Below are 18083 nucleotides of genomic sequence, written 5' to 3' on the forward strand. Positions count from 1 at the left end.
CTTGTAATTTTGTGCCATTATATATATTTGCAATACATCATTATACAAATAAGTTGTGCTGTAAACTTTTAAACTGTAATTATTTTTTTCTATAAAATGTTATTTTTAAAAACTTCGTATTGTAAAATTTTCTCTATACAAATAACACTATAATCTACTCTAATTTAAATAATAAATAATTTTATAAAATTCCGTTAAAAACAAGTTAGAAATAAGAGATTAAAAAAAATATAATAATTTACAAGAATACGAAAAATTGTATTTGTCATAATGATAATTAGAATTAATGCTTGTTCGAGCACTGGCTTAACGATTTTAATAAGAGAAAATAATAGAAAATTAAAAAATTTAGGTTTAAAATAAGAATTCGATGTAATGTATTTTTTAATTATTGTTAAAACTAATATAATTATTATTGTAATACTATGAAGAATAAAATATAAATTATGACATCTTGAAAATTAATTGCATTTCACATTAATAATGAATATATATATTTTTTTGTCATATATTTTAAGTTAACATTAGATAATGTGTTCTTCATTACACAATTTAGAGTTTAGTAAACAAATGTTCAAAATTTAATGGTCAACTTGCATAAATTCCAAATAATTAGAAATTTGAGAAAGGTAGTTTTTGGCTTTTGGTTATCAATAAACATGTAATAATTACAATGTATTTTAGATTTAATTGAAAATATTTTAAAAATATATTACACTTTCTACAAAACTGGTAAAAAAAAATACAATGTTTTTTCACAAATTTGATCATTTTTATACGAGAAATAACGTAAAATAATATAATATTAATTGTTATCACATACTTATGTTCAATTAATAATCTTACAATAATTCAAAAATAGATTGGTATGTATTATTATGACCAATTGTCATCATAACAATGAGTAATATTCTTATAGTTGAGTTTCCACAAATAAAAATTCAGTTTTAATATATCCAAAATTGGTTTCATTATGATTGAGTTTATGAAATATATTTTCAAAATGTTAAGTTTTAGAACTAGAATAAAAAAAAAATCACTCTGCTAAAAATTAAGGCCATGTAATTTTCTGTCGTTTTTTGGTGTCAGTTTTTAATGGCATCTAAAAAATGATTATTCATACGAATAATACATATAAAATATTTAATTTTAAAGAAATTGTTGTAATAAATGCAATACGTACATTAGACTTTCTTTTTTGTTCGTTTGATTGTTCTTCAACATCTACTGATTTTGGAGTAGAATCAGATAAACGAATTTTTTTATTCAATGACTGTAGATTATCACTATTATTAATAGCAGGGTTTACTTGACTACTTTCGAGATTATTGTTGATACTTTCCTTTTCTTCATTATTTGTTTCTAGATTTTTTACATCATTTTTACTTAAAACAAAATGTTTATTATTAGTAATTATAGTAATAATAAAAATACCTATGATATGTATATGAATTACCTTAAATTTTCAATTTTATCATAATTGATAGTTTTTACTTTTCTAGATAATCTCAGATGATTCAAGCGTTTTTCTAAAAGTCGTTTATTGTTATATTTTCTTTGTGAAAAAGGTAATACTATTCTATTGTAAATATCGATAAGTTTATCTTTATCAAAAGACTGCATGCCTCCGGGTACTTCAATACATCGCTAAAACATATTAATGCAATTAATTAATAAGTTTTATTTATTCTGTACTATGAGAAATATTCTATAACTAACAATTAATTTTTATATGGGTAACCTTGAATTGCAAACATAAACTGATAAGGATATTAAATCATAAACTTTTTATCAAGTTAAAGATAAATGTTATTGCTTCTTTAGTGAATATATTTTGACTTTATCGAATTAAGAACATTCTAAGAGAAAGATAAAATCACAATGATAAGATGAATGAATTATTATTAAATAATTGTTTTTGGAATTCAATAAAAATAAAGATAGATTGCAAATTATTTAAATTTAAAAAAAAAATGAAATAAAAGGTAAACACATTATCATTAATAAATAATTTTTTTGCATTATTATTTTTTATGAATTTCGTTGAAAAATGAACTATAACGATACAGTTGACTCGATAAAATAATAATAATTTTAAAAATTATTTTACTTCTGATTATAAAATTTAATTTTTGTTTTTAACTGGTATTCTATAAATACTCACTTCTTGAAGTATTTTTTCTAGTGTTTCGTTTGATAACAATTGTGGACACATCAATTGATCAGTATCCATTGTATTGTTATCAATGTACTTTTAAAAATTGGAAATCTTTATTAATTAGTAAAAAATAAATTAGAAATTTTTGAAATTCTTTTTTACATATGATTAAAATAACTTCAAATGGAACAATGTGTGTAATTGTTTATGTCATTCAATTAATTTGATTTGCACTTGCTTTTTGCGAATGCTATCTGTTCGGATATAAACAAAAATACCGAACTAAATTAATCTGCTTTATGGATAGATGTTACATATCCAGAGAGAAGTCTTCTCCATGGACATAATACAATGAAATAAATTGATGCCCATTAACGAAGGTGAGATGGCACTGGTGTATTTTTTAACCCGGCTATATTTAAAATATGTAACTTTCCAAGGATTACATATTTACATTCATTTAAATTAAAATACATACATTCTCACAATTCATCACAGATATTACTTGATTTACAACGACAGATTCTACTTACATAGCCAATATAATTCTTAAAGGATTTACCAGTATCTTATTAAGCTTTAAAAGTAAAGTTTAAATTTTTTATATGTATTATACATACATATGTTGTATGTTTCTATTCTCAGATAGATGTTATTTCTCTCTTCTTACAAAAAAATACACATACAGACGCATGCGCATTCCAAATGCTTATAATGCAGGAAAGAACAAAATTATACATTGTATGTCAGCTGTTTCGTTGTAACTGTGATTCGATGGTTTATCTACATCAAGTGCATGTTTATTGTTGATTCTTCAGCTGTATGTGAACGATAAATTGAATGTTAACTGAATATTTACTTATTAGTTAATTTATTTTTTGAATAAAAACAAATACTTTATTAATATTTTTAATAAGCTAGAAATCAATTTCCGCCATTGCGCAAAAGCGTAGTTGTGAACACTTGAAGACGATAAAAAATAACAGCTGCAGGCATTAATTTTACATCGATTGCAGTTACTTAGTAAAGTGTTTTTGTGATTTTGAAAGTATCCTGTGAAAATTATGGCACAACCAACAAGCAGCGCATTACGTGCACTCGCTTTGGAATACAAAAGTCTTCAAGAAGAACCAGTTGAAGGTTTCCGTGTAAAACTTGTTAATGAGGACAACATGTTTGAATGGGAGGTTGCAATATTTGGCCCTCCCGATACTCTTTATCAGGGTGGATATTTTAAGGTATTATTTGATTAATTTATTTATATTGTGTATTTGGTTTTTTACATGATTTTTTATGTTATGTTTTTATATAGATACTTTAATTGTTATGAGTCAATTGCTCATAATCATACAATAGATAAAATTTGAAAATTAAATCACTATGGTTCCATTGACATTTCATTAAAAATTTTTTAATAAATATTTATTATAAATTTCTGTGTATTAATTAACTCTTTAATATCTTTTCAAATTCATAAAAATAATTATGTATGTCAAGAATAATTGTGTAAGATTCTTTAAATATTTTATTTGTTATTTTATAATATTCAATTGTTATATAATTTTATGTTAAATAAAATTTAATGGAAAATGAAAGTATCAAATGAAAAATTGAATTAAATGAAGAGATGTTTACAAATTAAAAAAAATAAAAGAAACGCTGAAGTAAATCATGATAAAATTGCGATGAAATGGATAATTTATATACTTAAATGTTTAATACATTAATTCAGTATTTAATATATGATGAGAAGATAATTGTTTTTATATCTAAATAGATATAAGCTACTAATTGATGTTATTTTGTAAACATTACTATGCTATAAGTGAAATTGATGCTTAAAATTATATGTTATATTTGATATAAATATGGTAATGATTGAACAATTGTTATTATTTTATTAAAATATTTTCTCCATAAAAGATAACAAAGTAAAAAAAGTCTCAATTAATTAGCATATGTAAATGTTGTAAATAAATTGTTGCAACATAAACGAAAATTAATTATTCATATGATAATAAAAATTTACTGAATTTGTAAATCCTTATTATTGTTATCATTTTAATTTTGAATTATTTTTTAATAATAAAGAAAAGTAATTTTACCATATAAAAATGACGGAAATGAAATTAATGATTTATTTACTATTTTGTATCAGATAATTAACTGTTCTGAATAACAAAATGCGTTACACAATTTCCGCTAGGACACTGTTTCGATATCTACTTACGCTGGTACACTAAGTGCACCGTGTTCTCATTCTTCAAATAGATATTTTTCCATTTAAAATATAATAATGAATTCACTGGTAATAATTATTTTACTGATCCTCAAGTTGGAAATAATATAATTTAACTTGTTATATCTTTTTTTAATCATTGTTGATATACAAACTTAGTTGATTATATTTACGTATTTGCCTTTAAATTAAGTGTAAAATGTGTTTAAAATAAGTAAAATAAAAGAAAAGGTGAGAAATCTCTTGTATAGATAAAAATAATTTCACTTTATATAAGATTGAAGATAAACTTAAAACGATCATATCAAATGAATAATAGAGTAATATTAACGTAATGTATTCTGAAAAAAGTTTAAAAAAATGTAAAAGAGAAGAAAACTACAATTTACAAAATGGTTTTTTAAAGTAGGTTTTAATTAAATTGTTTACTTAATAATGAAGTTCAGAAAATGCCCCAAAAAATGGCTCAAATATTTGGGCCATGAGCAGGTCAGCGATCAATATAATGATGCTGTACCGGTTTTGATTGTCGCGTAGAGTACTATGTTTCATAGACATCTATTCTTTTATTTATCCATTTTTCTTTGTAATATCAATGTCAATATTTTATCAATAATTAATTAAGAAAAATTAATAAGTATTTGACAATGGCAATAAAATCTAATGGACAATTCAATTTTTCATAGGCACATATGAAGTTTCCACCAGATTATCCATATAGTCCACCGAGTATTCGCTTTATGACAAAAGTCTGGCACCCAAATGTTTACGAGGTGAGCACACATGAGAATTATCGATTTTACCTGTTAGTACCTTCTTTGTCTACATCTGTCATTTCCCTTTTTCTCTGTTGTTTCTATTTGCGCGTGCTTTACATAATATTGAACTAAATATGCAATGTAATACTATCAAATAATACTGTTTTTTATATTTGTTGAGATATGTAAATTTACAAACATTTTATTATCATGAAAACAAAAATATCACGAACAAAGAATACATTGAGTCACTTTATCATTTCGAACACCAATTTTCCTTAAAAAAATTCAATTAAAATAGTCTTTTAAAGATTAAAAAATTTACTTTCAGAATCTTTTGATACAATTAGCAAAATAATATCCAGCTAATTATAATTGAGTTTCTACAATAAGTTTATTTTTATCATTGTATTAAACTGCACAAAGAAATTCAAAAAAGAATGTATGTAGATTGCACTCCAAGTTGAAGGTTTTTTTATAAATGAGATAAAGACTGACGCAATGCAAGAAAATATTGGCAAATAGCCATTTACTCTTTTTCAATTTCCTTCAGAATCTTCTAAATGTGGTATCCAGTACACAAGTTTCAATGTCTTTTATTTATCCCTGAAAATAAATAAAGTCCAATTATAAAACAATAATATAAACTAACTTATTGATAAATAAGCATAGTAATAAATATTACATTTAAACAGAAAAGTATAAAAATGTTAATCAATTTTTTCTTTATAGAATGGAGATTTGTGTATTTCAATTTTACATCCACCAGTTGATGATCCACAAAGTGGTGAACTGCCTTGTGAGAGGTGGAATCCAACTCAAAACGTTAGGTGAGTTAACAATATACTTAATCAATAATAAAAAAATATAAAAGAAAAATTTTAAAAATTTATTCAATAAAATTTAAATATCATAATACATTTGTATCTATCTTGATGCTTTCTTATTAGGACGATTTTACTATCGGTCATTTCACTCTTGAATGAACCCAATACATACAGTCCAGCAAATGTTGATGCTTCAGTAATGTACCGACGTTGGCGTGATTCCAAAGGACGAGATAAAGAATATGAAAATATTATTCGGTAAGAAATTAAACAATTATGTTTATATTTATCAAATGAAAATAAGACACCAGTAGTCGAACTTGCCTTTTATAATTACAAGGAAACAAGCTCAAGCAGCAAAAATGGAAGCTGAAAAAGAGGGAATTGTTGTTCCAGTTACCCTTGAAGATTATTGTATAAAAACCCGTGCAAGGCCTGCTGAGCAGCCCTTAGATATGACGGATTTTTATGACGAAGAATATGGTCTTGATGATGATGATGATGATGATAATGATGATGAAGATAATGAAAATGATCAACAAAGCGTGAGTGATTATGAAGATGGTGATGACAGTGGTAATGGCGAATCGTGATCAATTCCATAGTTTTAATAAATAGAATGATACACCTTTACTAATAAGTTACTTATAAATTAATATATTGATGAATTAATGAGTTTCTGAATATGACATCTTAGATTGTGGACATCATATATTTGATTAAAAACCCATAAATCTCATCAAGTTAGTTCAATATATTAACAAATACATCGGTAATTTTTTAAAGCTATATCGATTGTGGGAACATCAAGTTTATCAAAGCCTGTTATTGAGTAATAGGACAATTAAAGCAAAAATTTAAGGTAAATATAAAATTGAAATAATAATTTGAAAAAAATGATAATATAAAAAAATTTTGTGATTTTATCGCAAAATATAAATAAGTCACAAATTTACAAATATTTTGTCATTTTGATAGAACATCGATTCGTATTCAATTAAATACTAATTTCAATTAAATTTTGCCTATAATTTTCATAGATAATTGATTCGATGATACTCATTCATAATAAAATTATTTACATGAAATTTGAGTTCTTGTAATTAGAAAATTATTTTATTAAGTACGAATAGACAAAGATTTTATCATAATACATTTTTTATTAGGAAAAGAATTTAACGAATAGAAGTAAGAAGAAATGAAAAAAAAAGATAATTAAAATAATAGTGGATATTAAAATAATTTCTTAACAAAAAAAAAACAGCATTGACATTTATGCAGAATTTACAAGAAGTCATGAAAAATGATAGAATTGTTGTTTATTGTATTATTATTTTATATCAAAATAAATTATTTATAAATATAAATAATTATCAAAAACAGTGCTGCTTTTTTTTTTATTTCAACGAGTAATTTTATAGCTAGTATTAAACAAATAGGTTAAAATATAATTTCAATTGCATATATACATATATAATAAAGAGATGATTTGTTTCTCAGACATTTAAATAATTAATAAACTCAATTTTACTTTTATGAAATAATCGAATATGGTCTTATAAATAATCATTTGATTAATGATAAAATATAAATTAGTAATTTGTAATTATTAAAAAAAAATTAATAGTTAAATTCTTTATAAATTTTTTTAACCGCAATTCATGTATTAAAATAATCGATTCGAATAATTAATTAGTAACTCCAATTCTTTATAAAATTTTTAAGTTTTAGACATTTTTTATTAAAATTTCATTATTGCTACGAATTTTTACTGATAGATTTTATTTTTCAACTTCGGAACGTAATTGTCTATTTTAATTTGATGTATTTACTATTATAGAAAAATTAGTCAACTATAATAAAAGTGTTTTTTGATTAATCTCATTGGTTGATAAAGGCCAATTACTACTGCATTATTAGGAACTATTTGAAATATTTATAATTTTTTTTTGAATTGTTTTCATGTGCGGTATGATAATTTATCATTTTTCTAAATGTATTGTTATTAGATAGTTGATTTAAATTATTTTATATATAGAATAGAAAAAATATACAATCATGTACACTTTGAGATAGATAAAAAATTATTATAAACAAGTTTTTTTTTTGATTCTCACTTGAAACAACAAAATATTGGATAATTTTGTTTAAATTAAAATTGCAGTGGATTTTGCCTATGATATAATTGAATACCAGTATAGAAATGGTGTATGATGTATTACTAATAAATTATTCTCATGACCGCAATGATACTATAGTTGTAGTTAGCATTGAAGTTGAAGATTTTTAATTTATTAAATTATTGACGGATAAAAAGTGTTTGTTTAAAAAAAATATTAACGGTGATAACATTATCATCAATGTTTTAATGCTTGATATAAAAACAGAAAAAAATAATCAATCAAATACAGCTAATGTACCTTGTGGTTATGTTTAAGCGATTATGTTTTTGTAAATAGAGAGTATAATTATATCATTAAAAATGCATTTTGAATTATCCCAGTATAATATTATTTGTGTGGTCTTTCAAATTGGCGGTAAATTTTTTAATGATTTATATAAAAAATTAGTAAAGAAAACTTTTAATTTATTAAAGGGCTTAAAGTAGAAATAATCTTGCAAAATCAATGATTAATATAAATGATGTACTTTATTACATGAATAAGTAGTTCTGATGTCAGAAAACATTAGAAATAGTTTTGTTTAAATGATAACTCATTAGAACATGACAATTAATAATTATAGAAAAATTTTTATTTTCAAGATAAAATTGTGAAATAAATTTTCTATAATTTTTTTCTTTTACTAATAGAAATTTTTTGATACAATTATTATTAATATTATGATTATTAATCATGAAAATTCCATAAAAATCATTATAATTAACAATAATCTAAAAATTATAAAAATTCATACTTTTGCATTAAAATAATAATTAATCGATAACTAATTTTTAATAAATATTTACTGATTTATTCTTTGGTACTCCAATTAATAAATGGTTTTTTGGAGTACACGTTTCTGGAGTTAATTTAGTTAAATAAACAGTATAATTGTACTGTTCAGCTTGCAATTTTCTATCAGTATCAATAATAAACATGCAATCATATCCTTGTTTAGTCTTAATATTTTTTTCATCATGAGTCTGATCTGCAGCATGACATAAAATTAAGTAATCTCGCAGATTAATTTTACTTTTAAAAATATTACTACGAGGATATGTTATATGATGACAATCTTGAATTGATCCATAACAACATGGACAGCTTACAAAGATTGCACTTTGGCGAAGACAATGTTGAATTACTAAATCTGTTGCTACTCCACAGGCATGAAGTGACATTCCTATATTGAAAGAGCCTTTAAAGTAATCTATGTTACATTGAAAAAATTTTATATTTGTCATTTTCAATTTTTTTACTCGTTCTTTAGATCGATTGAGTGAAATTTCTTTATTTTCTAATAAGACTATTGTGCATTGAGGTAATAAATAAGCAACCAAAATACCTAAATGTCCACTTCCAGAGCAAAAATCAACAATAACATCACCGGGTGATGCTAATTTGATGACTGGTTTACACAAATTTTCTAATTGATGAAATTTCTTTTGTAACCGTTTTAAAGGTAACAAACCACCTTCTGGTGTTGCTTCTGCAGGTATTTTATTCCAATCTATTTGAAAATCATTCAAGTCAGTTACAGATGTAAATTTCGAATTGATAATTATTTTTCTAGATAATTCCAATGACTTTTCAACATCTTCTTGTTTTGTGAACCATTTACTTTTTGGTTTATACCGTTTAGCATCACTTTTATAAAGACTTTGATGATCGGAAAGTATTGGTGGTAAATAATCTGTAGCCGAAATATTTTTAATTTCTCGAGGGAAAATGTTTAGACATTTTTCTATTCTTTCAGTTTCTCGAATTCTATTATACCACTTTCCAGTGAGTGGTAATAATTTAAATAGTTTCTCTTTTTCTAGAAACATAAAAAGAATATGAAAACAGATGAAAATAATTAAATCAGCCAATGTCATGAATGATCCTTCCGCATAGCAATGTTCTAAAGTTGAATTACACTCATCTTTTAAAATCAAATTTTCTAAAATAAATTTTTTAGATGTTGTATATTTTTTAATATTATGTAGACGAACTGGTTGTGCCATATGTGCCTCAAAACGAACAATATTTGGTGGAAGTTCTGAAGTATATGGATCCTTTGTAAATTGTTTTAATGTTGATATTAAATCAATTTCACAAAACTTTGTCCAAGTACTTGTTTCTGCACATGCTAAAAGACAAGAGTCTTTAAAACCTAATAAATTATGACACCAATGTTGTACGTTACTTTGACTTGCAAGCTTTATGATTTGTCGTAGACATGCACAAAGACCTGCAATACAACTTGACTGATTTAATATTAAATTTGGTAATTCACAAGATTCTGCATTTACTGGAAGTTCAAACATGTCTAAAACAGTATAGGAAAAATCTGAAATATTTACAGAATAACTTTGGTCTTCTAGTTGCTTTTCAGTACGTACAAGTGTAATTTTTAATGGTGCATTGCAGTATTTTATAACAAAAAGAACCACACAAGTTTCAATTGGAACATCAGAGTAGTCGGATGTAGAGTAAATTTTTAGAAAAATTTCAGCCATTATAAAAAAGATTTTAAACCTTCAATAGAGTATATGATTCAATAATAATAATGTATGCAATTATTTTAGTAACCAATACTATACACTTGATCTGAGTTGTCGGGCAACTTTACGGATAATTCTCTTTCTCAGTACGTTTTCTCGCCAGAAAACAGTTACACATGATATCATAGATAAAACAAACATAAATCCTTCAAATTTCAAAAATGATAATTCTTCTAGCCAAGCCACTCTATCACAACTGTAAAAAAAACAAGAATATTAGTAAATTGTGTAAGTTTGATAAAAACAATTTTACCACACAATTAGTTACCTTCTAGTAATTATTTCATCATTTTTACATTTTATTATTTCTTTATACCTCGCATGCATACAAACACCAATACTTTTACTAGCAATTTCGAATGCAGTACAAGGATGACATTCAGAAATTATTTCATATTTTCCATCAATAGCACATGTTGCATTGTGTTCCAAATTTTCAAGATATGGTTTATTATTTGAACTTTCAGTCCATTGACTTTCAACTATTAGAACGATAACTGTCAATCTATATACATAGAAAAATAGTGCTTTAATAAACAAATAAATAAATGAATAAGATAAAAAATAAACATAAATTAATGTTATTGATTTGAATTTAACCTATAAATTGGATAGGTATTCAATATTTACCCGCCTAATATTGTAATTGCTAATAACATTCGCTTTTTTGTACACGATTCAATCATTGCTTATATTGATTGCTTTTTATAAAACAAAATTTTATTGTTAATTACAGGTGCCATAAGAGTGGAAGAATATTTATCAGATCAGGCATGCACTACGTGATATAAATAATAAACTGGAAACGACATCATGTGGTAATTATTGGTACTACAAAATGACCCGCGAAACTTTGAATTAAAAACTCACGATAATACATATCTGATTTATGAATTGACATAAGTATGTTAATAATTAAAATGAAGTCAAGCTTATTAATATTTTTTAACAAATTAGTAGTTACTTATAATGAATCTATTATCAATTTGTTTATCATAATAATAATTAAAAAATTCGAAAATTTTTAAACCAATGCCGCAGCTAATAAAAATATTTACTTGATCAACAAACATAGACCGGTGGGTAGTAAAATTATATTGTGCACTTCATGATCTGCTACAAATAAGTAAGATTTTATATTGTATTAATAATTATTTAAAATTTTTTTTAATTGATCATAATTATAGTGTTAACATATTTTAAATAAAAATGACAATTTACAAATAATTCATAGTTAAAAATTCCATAAAAACTTATTCTTTATTTAAATAAATTTTTGCGTTTAAATTACTAAAAAAAAAAAGAAGAAGAAAAATAATAATATTGATAAATTTTGGAAATATTTGAAAAATTTTCAAAGACTTTATTTTTTTGAAATAGCTAGTCTCTATAAATAATATTATAAATTTGTTATGAGTTATCATTATTTATGAAATAATTTATTATTTTCTGTATTTCAGATTGACATATTTACATACAACACATATTCATTATGTAAAAACACAAGTTTTTCTAAATTATATTTTTTGTTGCCTAAAAAACTCAATTATTTGTGTGACAGAGATGCTCTGTGTTAGACATGAGAGGCATAAAGATCATGGATACCTATGTGTTATGAATAATAATTCCAGTATCATGTTAATAAAAATATTTAACAAATGTTTTTGTTAAATTTTACATGATTTTCATCTTTTTATCATACATTATTTCTACAGCTTACAATAACGATACTTTAACTGATATTTTATTGATCGGTTTGCCATTACTGCTATTTTTCATGTCTTCAAGCAATTATATATGTCAAGGACTTGAGAGTATAAAGTAGTTTGAAGAGTAGAAAAGTATTTTAATTACTATTTTAATATCTTTTTCCATCAATGACAGACTATTTGAGTATTATTTTTCTACGAATATTATGTACGGTTATCCGATATTTCTGACTACCGCCTAAGAGTAAATTCATTATTGGATTGTATAGACAATTATGATGAAAAAGATAATGATAATTTCCATGTGTCACGCGATTTTATTCAATAGTCAATTACAACAGCTGTACGTTTTCTTTCTTAACGTAGTATTTTATTCATTCACTAACTTTCCACACATGTTGCATGCAATCATCTATCTTTTCTTGTTAGTCGTTTCTTTTTTTTATTAATATTTCACACTTTATTATGTTGTCAACAGTGTAATTGCTATGTGTCCGCTATGTATCGAGTAATTATTTTAGAATTATTTAACATAGCGTTCGAAAGAAAAAAAAATTGTTCAAATATTGACTGTGTTATTGTAAAATAAAATAAAAGGTTTTTTTTTTGTTTTTATGCTAAAGTAAAATATTACTCTTGAATTCTTTTTGTTTTCATTTTTATAAAAATTCGTTATTGTCCTACATATTATTTTGATTGCAATTTGTTTTAGATGTAGATAAAAATAAACGTCTGAAGTAAGAAAAAGCACAGAAAAATTGATTAGTATAAAAATGTTAACATTAATGATCAGTATAAGATAGTAATATAAGTAAAGGTAGTGAGTAATAAAAGAATAAAGTCACAACAGATAAGAGTCGTGTATCTACTTTTAAAAATGAACTCGAGATCTCAGGAAAATAGAAAAAAGAAAACTCTAAGACTGGGACACCTTTTTTTTCCTTACGATTTTTTTTTCCCCAAGTTTTTAGCCAATCAGAAAAAACGTTACTATTACGTTCTTTTACTTTTTTATTAATCAATTCTTTCTGGAGCATATTTAGATAATTTTATTTTTCATTTGACTTTTTTATAGTTTTAAAAAAGTGATGACAAATTTTGATAAGACAAATTTTTGTTATGAAGTTCAAAAGTCTTTCATTTAAAATTAATTCCAATAACTTTATTAGTTATCTTGATTTGAACTTGATCAATAGAGCAATGGAGGTTTATATTACATTGAAGGAGAATTAAGAATAAAATTAACATATATAAATTTATATAAAATAATGACCATTAATAGTGGAACGAGAAAAAGACGGGGTCAGTCGAAATATTTTATAAATGTCATATGCAATGATAATATTCATTAATTATACTGTCATCATACAATAGAAGACTATATAATATGAAAAATCTCTGTTGGTTAATAAATGAATGTATTTATTCCGGTATGATCATTTGTTTAATGTATAACTGATAATGGCTCTTAATAATCATCTTCTAATTGAAAATAGTAAATATTGATTATGATTATGTAGTATATGTAAATTATTTATTATCTTTTTCAAGTTCAGTTGGGTTTTTATATTATTTTTATTCTTCGTCAATACGTCTCTCAGTTCGAACGACAAAATCTAATATAAAGACATAATATTATATACACAACCGACATATTAAACTGGGATGGTGGTAGTATCATCTTGTCGATAAAAATAACTATATAGTGGTCCATTTAATCTTGTAGTTGGAGAATATTGCGATTACAATCCGTTGTGCGTTTAATGTTACCAACATTCCTGATTTGCATATTATGGTTATTGTGATAATATATACATGTATATGTGTTTGAGATACCCGATAGCCATCATTGCAATAAATAAATTTGCGTCGTCAATAAATATAAATTTACCACCACAGATTTTTTTATCAAACCAATTACGCACCTAATACCCAAAGAAAAATGTAATAATTAGATTTACTATTTTACGATCAGTTTTGATTTAAAATTTTTGCAGTTTATTTTTTCATATTATCTTATTAATTTATTGAATTTATGTAATTATTTATGAGTCATAATAAACAATTATCAGTTGAAAGTAATTTTAATAACTGTAATGAATTTTTAGGTCGAAAATTTATCATTTTTTCATGTATTAATTTCAGAAGCTTGTTTATTCTTTACAGTAAATGCAGAAAAAAAAATGATAATTATAAAAATAAAATTAAATTAAAAGATTAAAATCAAACTTTAAGCACTCAAAAAGATTATACTACATTTTCCATGAAATCAATTATTAAAAAGGATCATGATAGAACATACAATATACATTTGAAGTTTAATTAAGTATAAAAAATACAATTGAAAAAAAGAAAAACAGCTCACTGGTAAATAATCATCAAACATGTTGATATATTATCTCTAAAATTAAAAAAATATCCATCAAAACCTGACACATGAGTGGATTTTCATGTCATTGTATAAAGATACATACAATATATGCATTATATAAAGAAACCAAAAGTCTAAGAGTATTTTTTAACATATGATATTTTAGTATTTTGTGGTATGAAATAGGACAGATCAAATTATGATAAATTATTATATATAAAGTATATTATGAACTTTTGCACAGAATAATAATTAGAGGAAGGAAGGGCAAAGTGAAACACTCGAGAAAATGTATAAATTTGTTAAAATAAGCTTGAAAACGCTTATTGCATTTACTTTTTATCAATTTTTCAATTTATTAATGCATAAAAAATTATTAAAATTTGTTAATAAATTAGATAATTTGTTGATTTACGTTTTTTCTTGGTGTCCCACTTTACCTCACCTTTCCCTACTATTTCATTTGTAAAATATCAATATTGCATAGGAATACAGAATGGAATTGAAGTGAAAAATTTACTTCAAATTTTTGCAAGAACTTTATCTTCTTAACATCATCAGTTATTTTCATATTTAGAAAAAATTTATGTTACTCATGCATTTCGAATGAATTTAAATTTATGATCATGTTACATAAAGTATCAATTCAATATAGTAATAGAATAACTTTGACGTTGTGATAAGTTTATTATGTGACAAACAACTTAACCAATCCTTTATGCAATATCAAACTCAAAAGTTAAGTATAGGAACGTTTAGATACCAATTAATAAAGTTTATTGTTATTATTAAACAATTTTATCAAATTAATAAAATTAAAAGATACTTTTTTGTAATAATCATTGATTATTTATTATATTTATTATTCAATTATTATAATTAACAATTGAGTGATTTAAATTCAATTAAGAGCTTATCAAATGAATAATGATGCTACAATAATAATACTGTCATTTTTTTTAATCTACCAGCAAAAAATTTGACAAAACGGTGACTTGATAAACGTGAAAATTTATTTTAAAAATTATTTGGTGTATAATGTATTTATTATTAAGAATTGTCATTAACAATAAGCTTTTTTAAGCACTGATGGTCTTCAGATAGGCTCATGTTGCTGTTGAGCTGTCGAAAACGACTGACAGGCAGCCTGTTGCGTGCGTGACCCAAACGATCAATATCTCAGCCGGGAGCGGTATTCTCCCTCTTCACCCTCGATTTTCCCCTTTCGGTAACCCCAACCGGTCTTTTCTTACTTCTTTTTCTCTATCTCACATAAGTTTACCCATCTAAACAGCTTTCAAGATTTTTCAATTTCATTTATTTTCGTTCTTTTTATTTATTTTTTTTTTCTTCACTATTTAATTTTACTTTTTATTTATTGATAATTTGTTGACCATCGTAAAAGTTTGTAACATTTCATTTTTTTTAGTGATTTAATGATCACAACTTTACCATGAATCTATGATTGAATTTGCTGTTTTTGGACTTTTACATTTTTTAATTTAACTTGTAATTTTTTTGAGTATTCTCATCATTTTATTTTTCCATCTACCCTTCAATGTCTCTCGTCTTCATCATTTTTTTATGTACTTCAACCTTTTTAAAAAATTTTCGTTTATTTTACCTATAAAATATGTCAATAAATTGTCATTATTATAATAATTTATTAATTGCTATGTGAGTATAAAAAAATTTCGATTAATTGATGTTTTTAATTTAGAACAAAATTTTTGACTTAACGATAATTTTGATGATGATTAAAGAAGGATAAATGATAAATAAGTAATTGAAGACATATAGAAAATATGTTGTTAGGTAAAGTTCTTTTCTTATCTCTGAAAGACTCGCGATGTTTTTTAAATCTAGTAAGAGAGAAGCCACAAGCGACTCTCCTGACCCCAGTAATTACAAATGGGGCTAACTGAAAATAACCTAGGTCACCAAGCAGGTCATTGTTTACGTCATCAAACAATACAATATCTTTAAAAATCCTTATTAACTGTTTAAATTAATTGGTCCACATAATACATAGCCAACATAAAATAATAAATCAACCATTAACAGAAATGAAATATTGAATCAAACAAAAGATATCCTTTTATATTTTATTGTCTTTTAAATCGTCTCGAAAATATTCCATTTGAAAAAGTTATTCTGTACATCTCTTTTCTACTTGACATTTCAGTATTCTAAGACTAGCCTACCGGTAGAATAACACAGCAGCCTGGATTTGTAAGAAATCGATACTTGAGCAAACCTGCCACCTGCTGGCAGCATCCATCTGGATATCATGCAGGTCAATTGCTTAACTGATACTCATATTAAATATTATACGATCATTGGTTAGAACTTTACATTAGTATAATTTAACACTTAAAATATAAATTTATTTTCATTATAAACACAACAACTTTACTTGTATATATCTATAAATGACACTTTAATTAAACTTACTTGAAAACTTTTGATCAACCTGTCGTCGGATATTTACTTTACATATACTACTAGAAATTAGTTAATACTTAATTAATATTTTATTGAAAATTCCTGTCTGATTAGCTGACTTGTTAATGAATGAGAGAGAGAGAGAATCAGTAATCAATTGAAATTTTAAACATATTATTAAGATATCTCGAAATTATTGACAAAAATTGCAACATTAAGTATTACCAGGATTTTTAAGAAAGTAAAATTTAAATGATTCAAAGTTATATCAATGTTTGATATACTTTAAACAGATGATTAATTTTTAATTAATCTTCCTTATCATTAATCAAATAGTAGTATACAAATTGGAATCTGGCATTTGTCTGGCCGTTTGATAGAAGACGTTAGACATGAATAAAGCATTTGATCTTTGCGCATGTGTAGTGCTTTCATCTTTCCAAGTGTAAGATAAATTTAAACGTGATATTCCATTGAATAGAATTTGTAAGACAACTATTTTAACATGAATCTCTTTTTTTTCTCATTCCAATTATTAATAACTACATAGTAAGTATTGTGGAGCACCTCGACAATGATCGTGGACTAAACGGCTAACGATTGGTTGCTTCACTTGAGGGAATAACGACTCTCTTCCGCTTACAATTGAAAGCATTCTACTCGATTTGAAGGGATTGAAAGGAAAAAAAAAAAACTGTACCAATACAATCTTAAACAGTTTTCTAACTTTTATTTTGCAATTATAATCTTGAATTCATTACCAGTTTTGTATTCTTTCTACAATCCTAAGTTGTCAGTAATTAAAATAATCGTTACGACTTTGTAGCAATTATGTATCAAATATTCATCGAGTACTATATTGTGAATG

The 18083-nt window shown here is 24.5% G+C and overlaps 4 protein-coding genes across 6 annotated transcripts; 1 reads left to right on the forward strand and 3 right to left on the reverse strand.

Annotated features, from left to right (window-relative positions):
- Nucleotides 1–875: 875 nt before the first annotated feature.
- LOC118066856 (uncharacterized membrane protein DDB_G0293934-like) lies at nt 876–2816 on the reverse strand. Of its 2 annotated transcripts, none has more exons than XM_035083216.1 (4): nt 2692–2816; nt 1457–1647; nt 1184–1385; nt 876–1102 (listed from the first exon to the last, which is right to left on the reverse strand). In XM_035083216.1, exons 2-4 carry the CDS (start codon nt 1621–1623, stop codon nt 1052–1054), a joined length of 420 nt encoding a protein of 139 aa, XP_034939107.1. In that variant the 5' UTR covers nt 1624–1647; nt 2692–2816; the 3' UTR covers nt 876–1051. The 2 variants fall into 2 exon arrangements, with proteins under 2 accessions (XP_034939107.1, XP_034939106.1); XM_035083215.1 differs by lacking the exon at nt 2692–2816 and adding an exon at nt 2165–2412.
- A 59-nt stretch (nt 2817–2875) lies between these two features.
- On the forward strand, nt 2876–6687 carry LOC118066855 (ubiquitin-conjugating enzyme E2 R2). Its single transcript, XM_035083214.1, has 5 exons — nt 2876–3396; nt 5084–5170; nt 5888–5985; nt 6106–6240; nt 6323–6687. The coding sequence occupies exons 1-5, from the start codon at nt 3223–3225 to the stop codon at nt 6573–6575; spliced, it is 747 nt and encodes a 248-aa protein (XP_034939105.1). The 5' UTR covers nt 2876–3222; the 3' UTR covers nt 6576–6687.
- A 2214-nt stretch (nt 6688–8901) lies between these two features.
- Nucleotides 8902–10672, reverse strand: LOC118066930 (glutathione S-transferase C-terminal domain-containing protein homolog). Of its 2 annotated transcripts, XM_035083372.1 has the most exons (2): nt 10529–10662; nt 8902–10455 (listed from the first exon to the last, which is right to left on the reverse strand). In XM_035083372.1, the coding sequence occupies exon 2, from the start codon at nt 10451–10453 to the stop codon at nt 8936–8938; it is 1518 nt and encodes a 505-aa protein (XP_034939263.1). In that variant the 5' UTR covers nt 10454–10455; nt 10529–10662; the 3' UTR covers nt 8902–8935. The 2 variants fall into 2 exon arrangements, with proteins under 2 accessions (XP_034939263.1, XP_034939262.1); XM_035083371.1 differs by having other exon boundaries at nt 8902–10672.
- Nucleotides 10673–10703: 31 nt separating this feature from the next.
- On the reverse strand, nt 10704–11483 carry JTBR (jumping translocation breakpoint protein JTBR). Its single transcript, XM_035083374.1, has 3 exons — nt 11321–11483; nt 10959–11195; nt 10704–10886 (listed from the first exon to the last, which is right to left on the reverse strand). The coding sequence occupies exons 1-3, from the start codon at nt 11374–11376 to the stop codon at nt 10724–10726; spliced, it is 456 nt and encodes a 151-aa protein (XP_034939265.1). The 5' UTR covers nt 11377–11483; the 3' UTR covers nt 10704–10723.
- Between the last annotated feature and the right edge of the window lie 6600 nt (nt 11484–18083).

The sequence above is a fragment of the Chelonus insularis genome, unplaced genomic scaffold (assembly GCF_013357705.1).
Source record: "Chelonus insularis isolate UGA/USDA-ARS -01 unplaced genomic scaffold, ASM1335770v1 contig_358_pilon, whole genome shotgun sequence".
NCBI classification, from domain to species: Eukaryota; Metazoa; Arthropoda; class Insecta; order Hymenoptera; family Braconidae; genus Chelonus; species Chelonus insularis.

Coding starts and splice junctions, on each gene's coding strand:
- JTBR (XM_035083374.1), bottom strand. CDS start 11,376: ATGATTGAATCGTGTACAAAAAAGCGAATGTTATTAGCAATTACAATA. Junction 11,196..11,320: donor GCAATTACAATATTAGGCGG/GTAAATATTGAA, acceptor CTATGTATATAG/ATTGACAGTTATCGTTCTAA. Junction 10,887..10,958: donor GATGAAATAATTACTAGAAG/GTAACTAATTGT, acceptor TTTTTTTTACAG/TTGTGATAGAGTGGCTTGGC.
- LOC118066855 (XM_035083214.1), top strand. CDS start 3,223: ATGGCACAACCAACAAGCAGCGCATTACGTGCACTCGCTTTGGAATAC. Junction 5,986..6,105: donor AATCCAACTCAAAACGTTAG/GTGAGTTAACAA, acceptor CTTTCTTATTAG/GACGATTTTACTATCGGTCA. Junction 6,241..6,322: donor GAATATGAAAATATTATTCG/GTAAGAAATTAA, acceptor TATAATTACAAG/GAAACAAGCTCAAGCAGCAA.
- LOC118066930 (XM_035083371.1), bottom strand. CDS start 10,645: ATGGCTGAAATTTTTCTAAAAATTTACTCTACATCCGACTACTCTGAT.
- LOC118066856 (XM_035083215.1), bottom strand. CDS start 2,233: ATGGATACTGATCAATTGATGTGTCCACAATTGTTATCAAACGAAACA. Junction 1,386..1,456: donor GATAAAATTGAAAATTTAAG/GTAATTCATATA, acceptor TTTTGTTTTAAG/TAAAAATGATGTAAAAAATC. Junction 1,103..1,183: donor AACAAAAAAGAAAGTCTAAT/GTACGTATTGCA, acceptor ATCATTTTTTAG/ATGCCATTAAAAACTGACAC.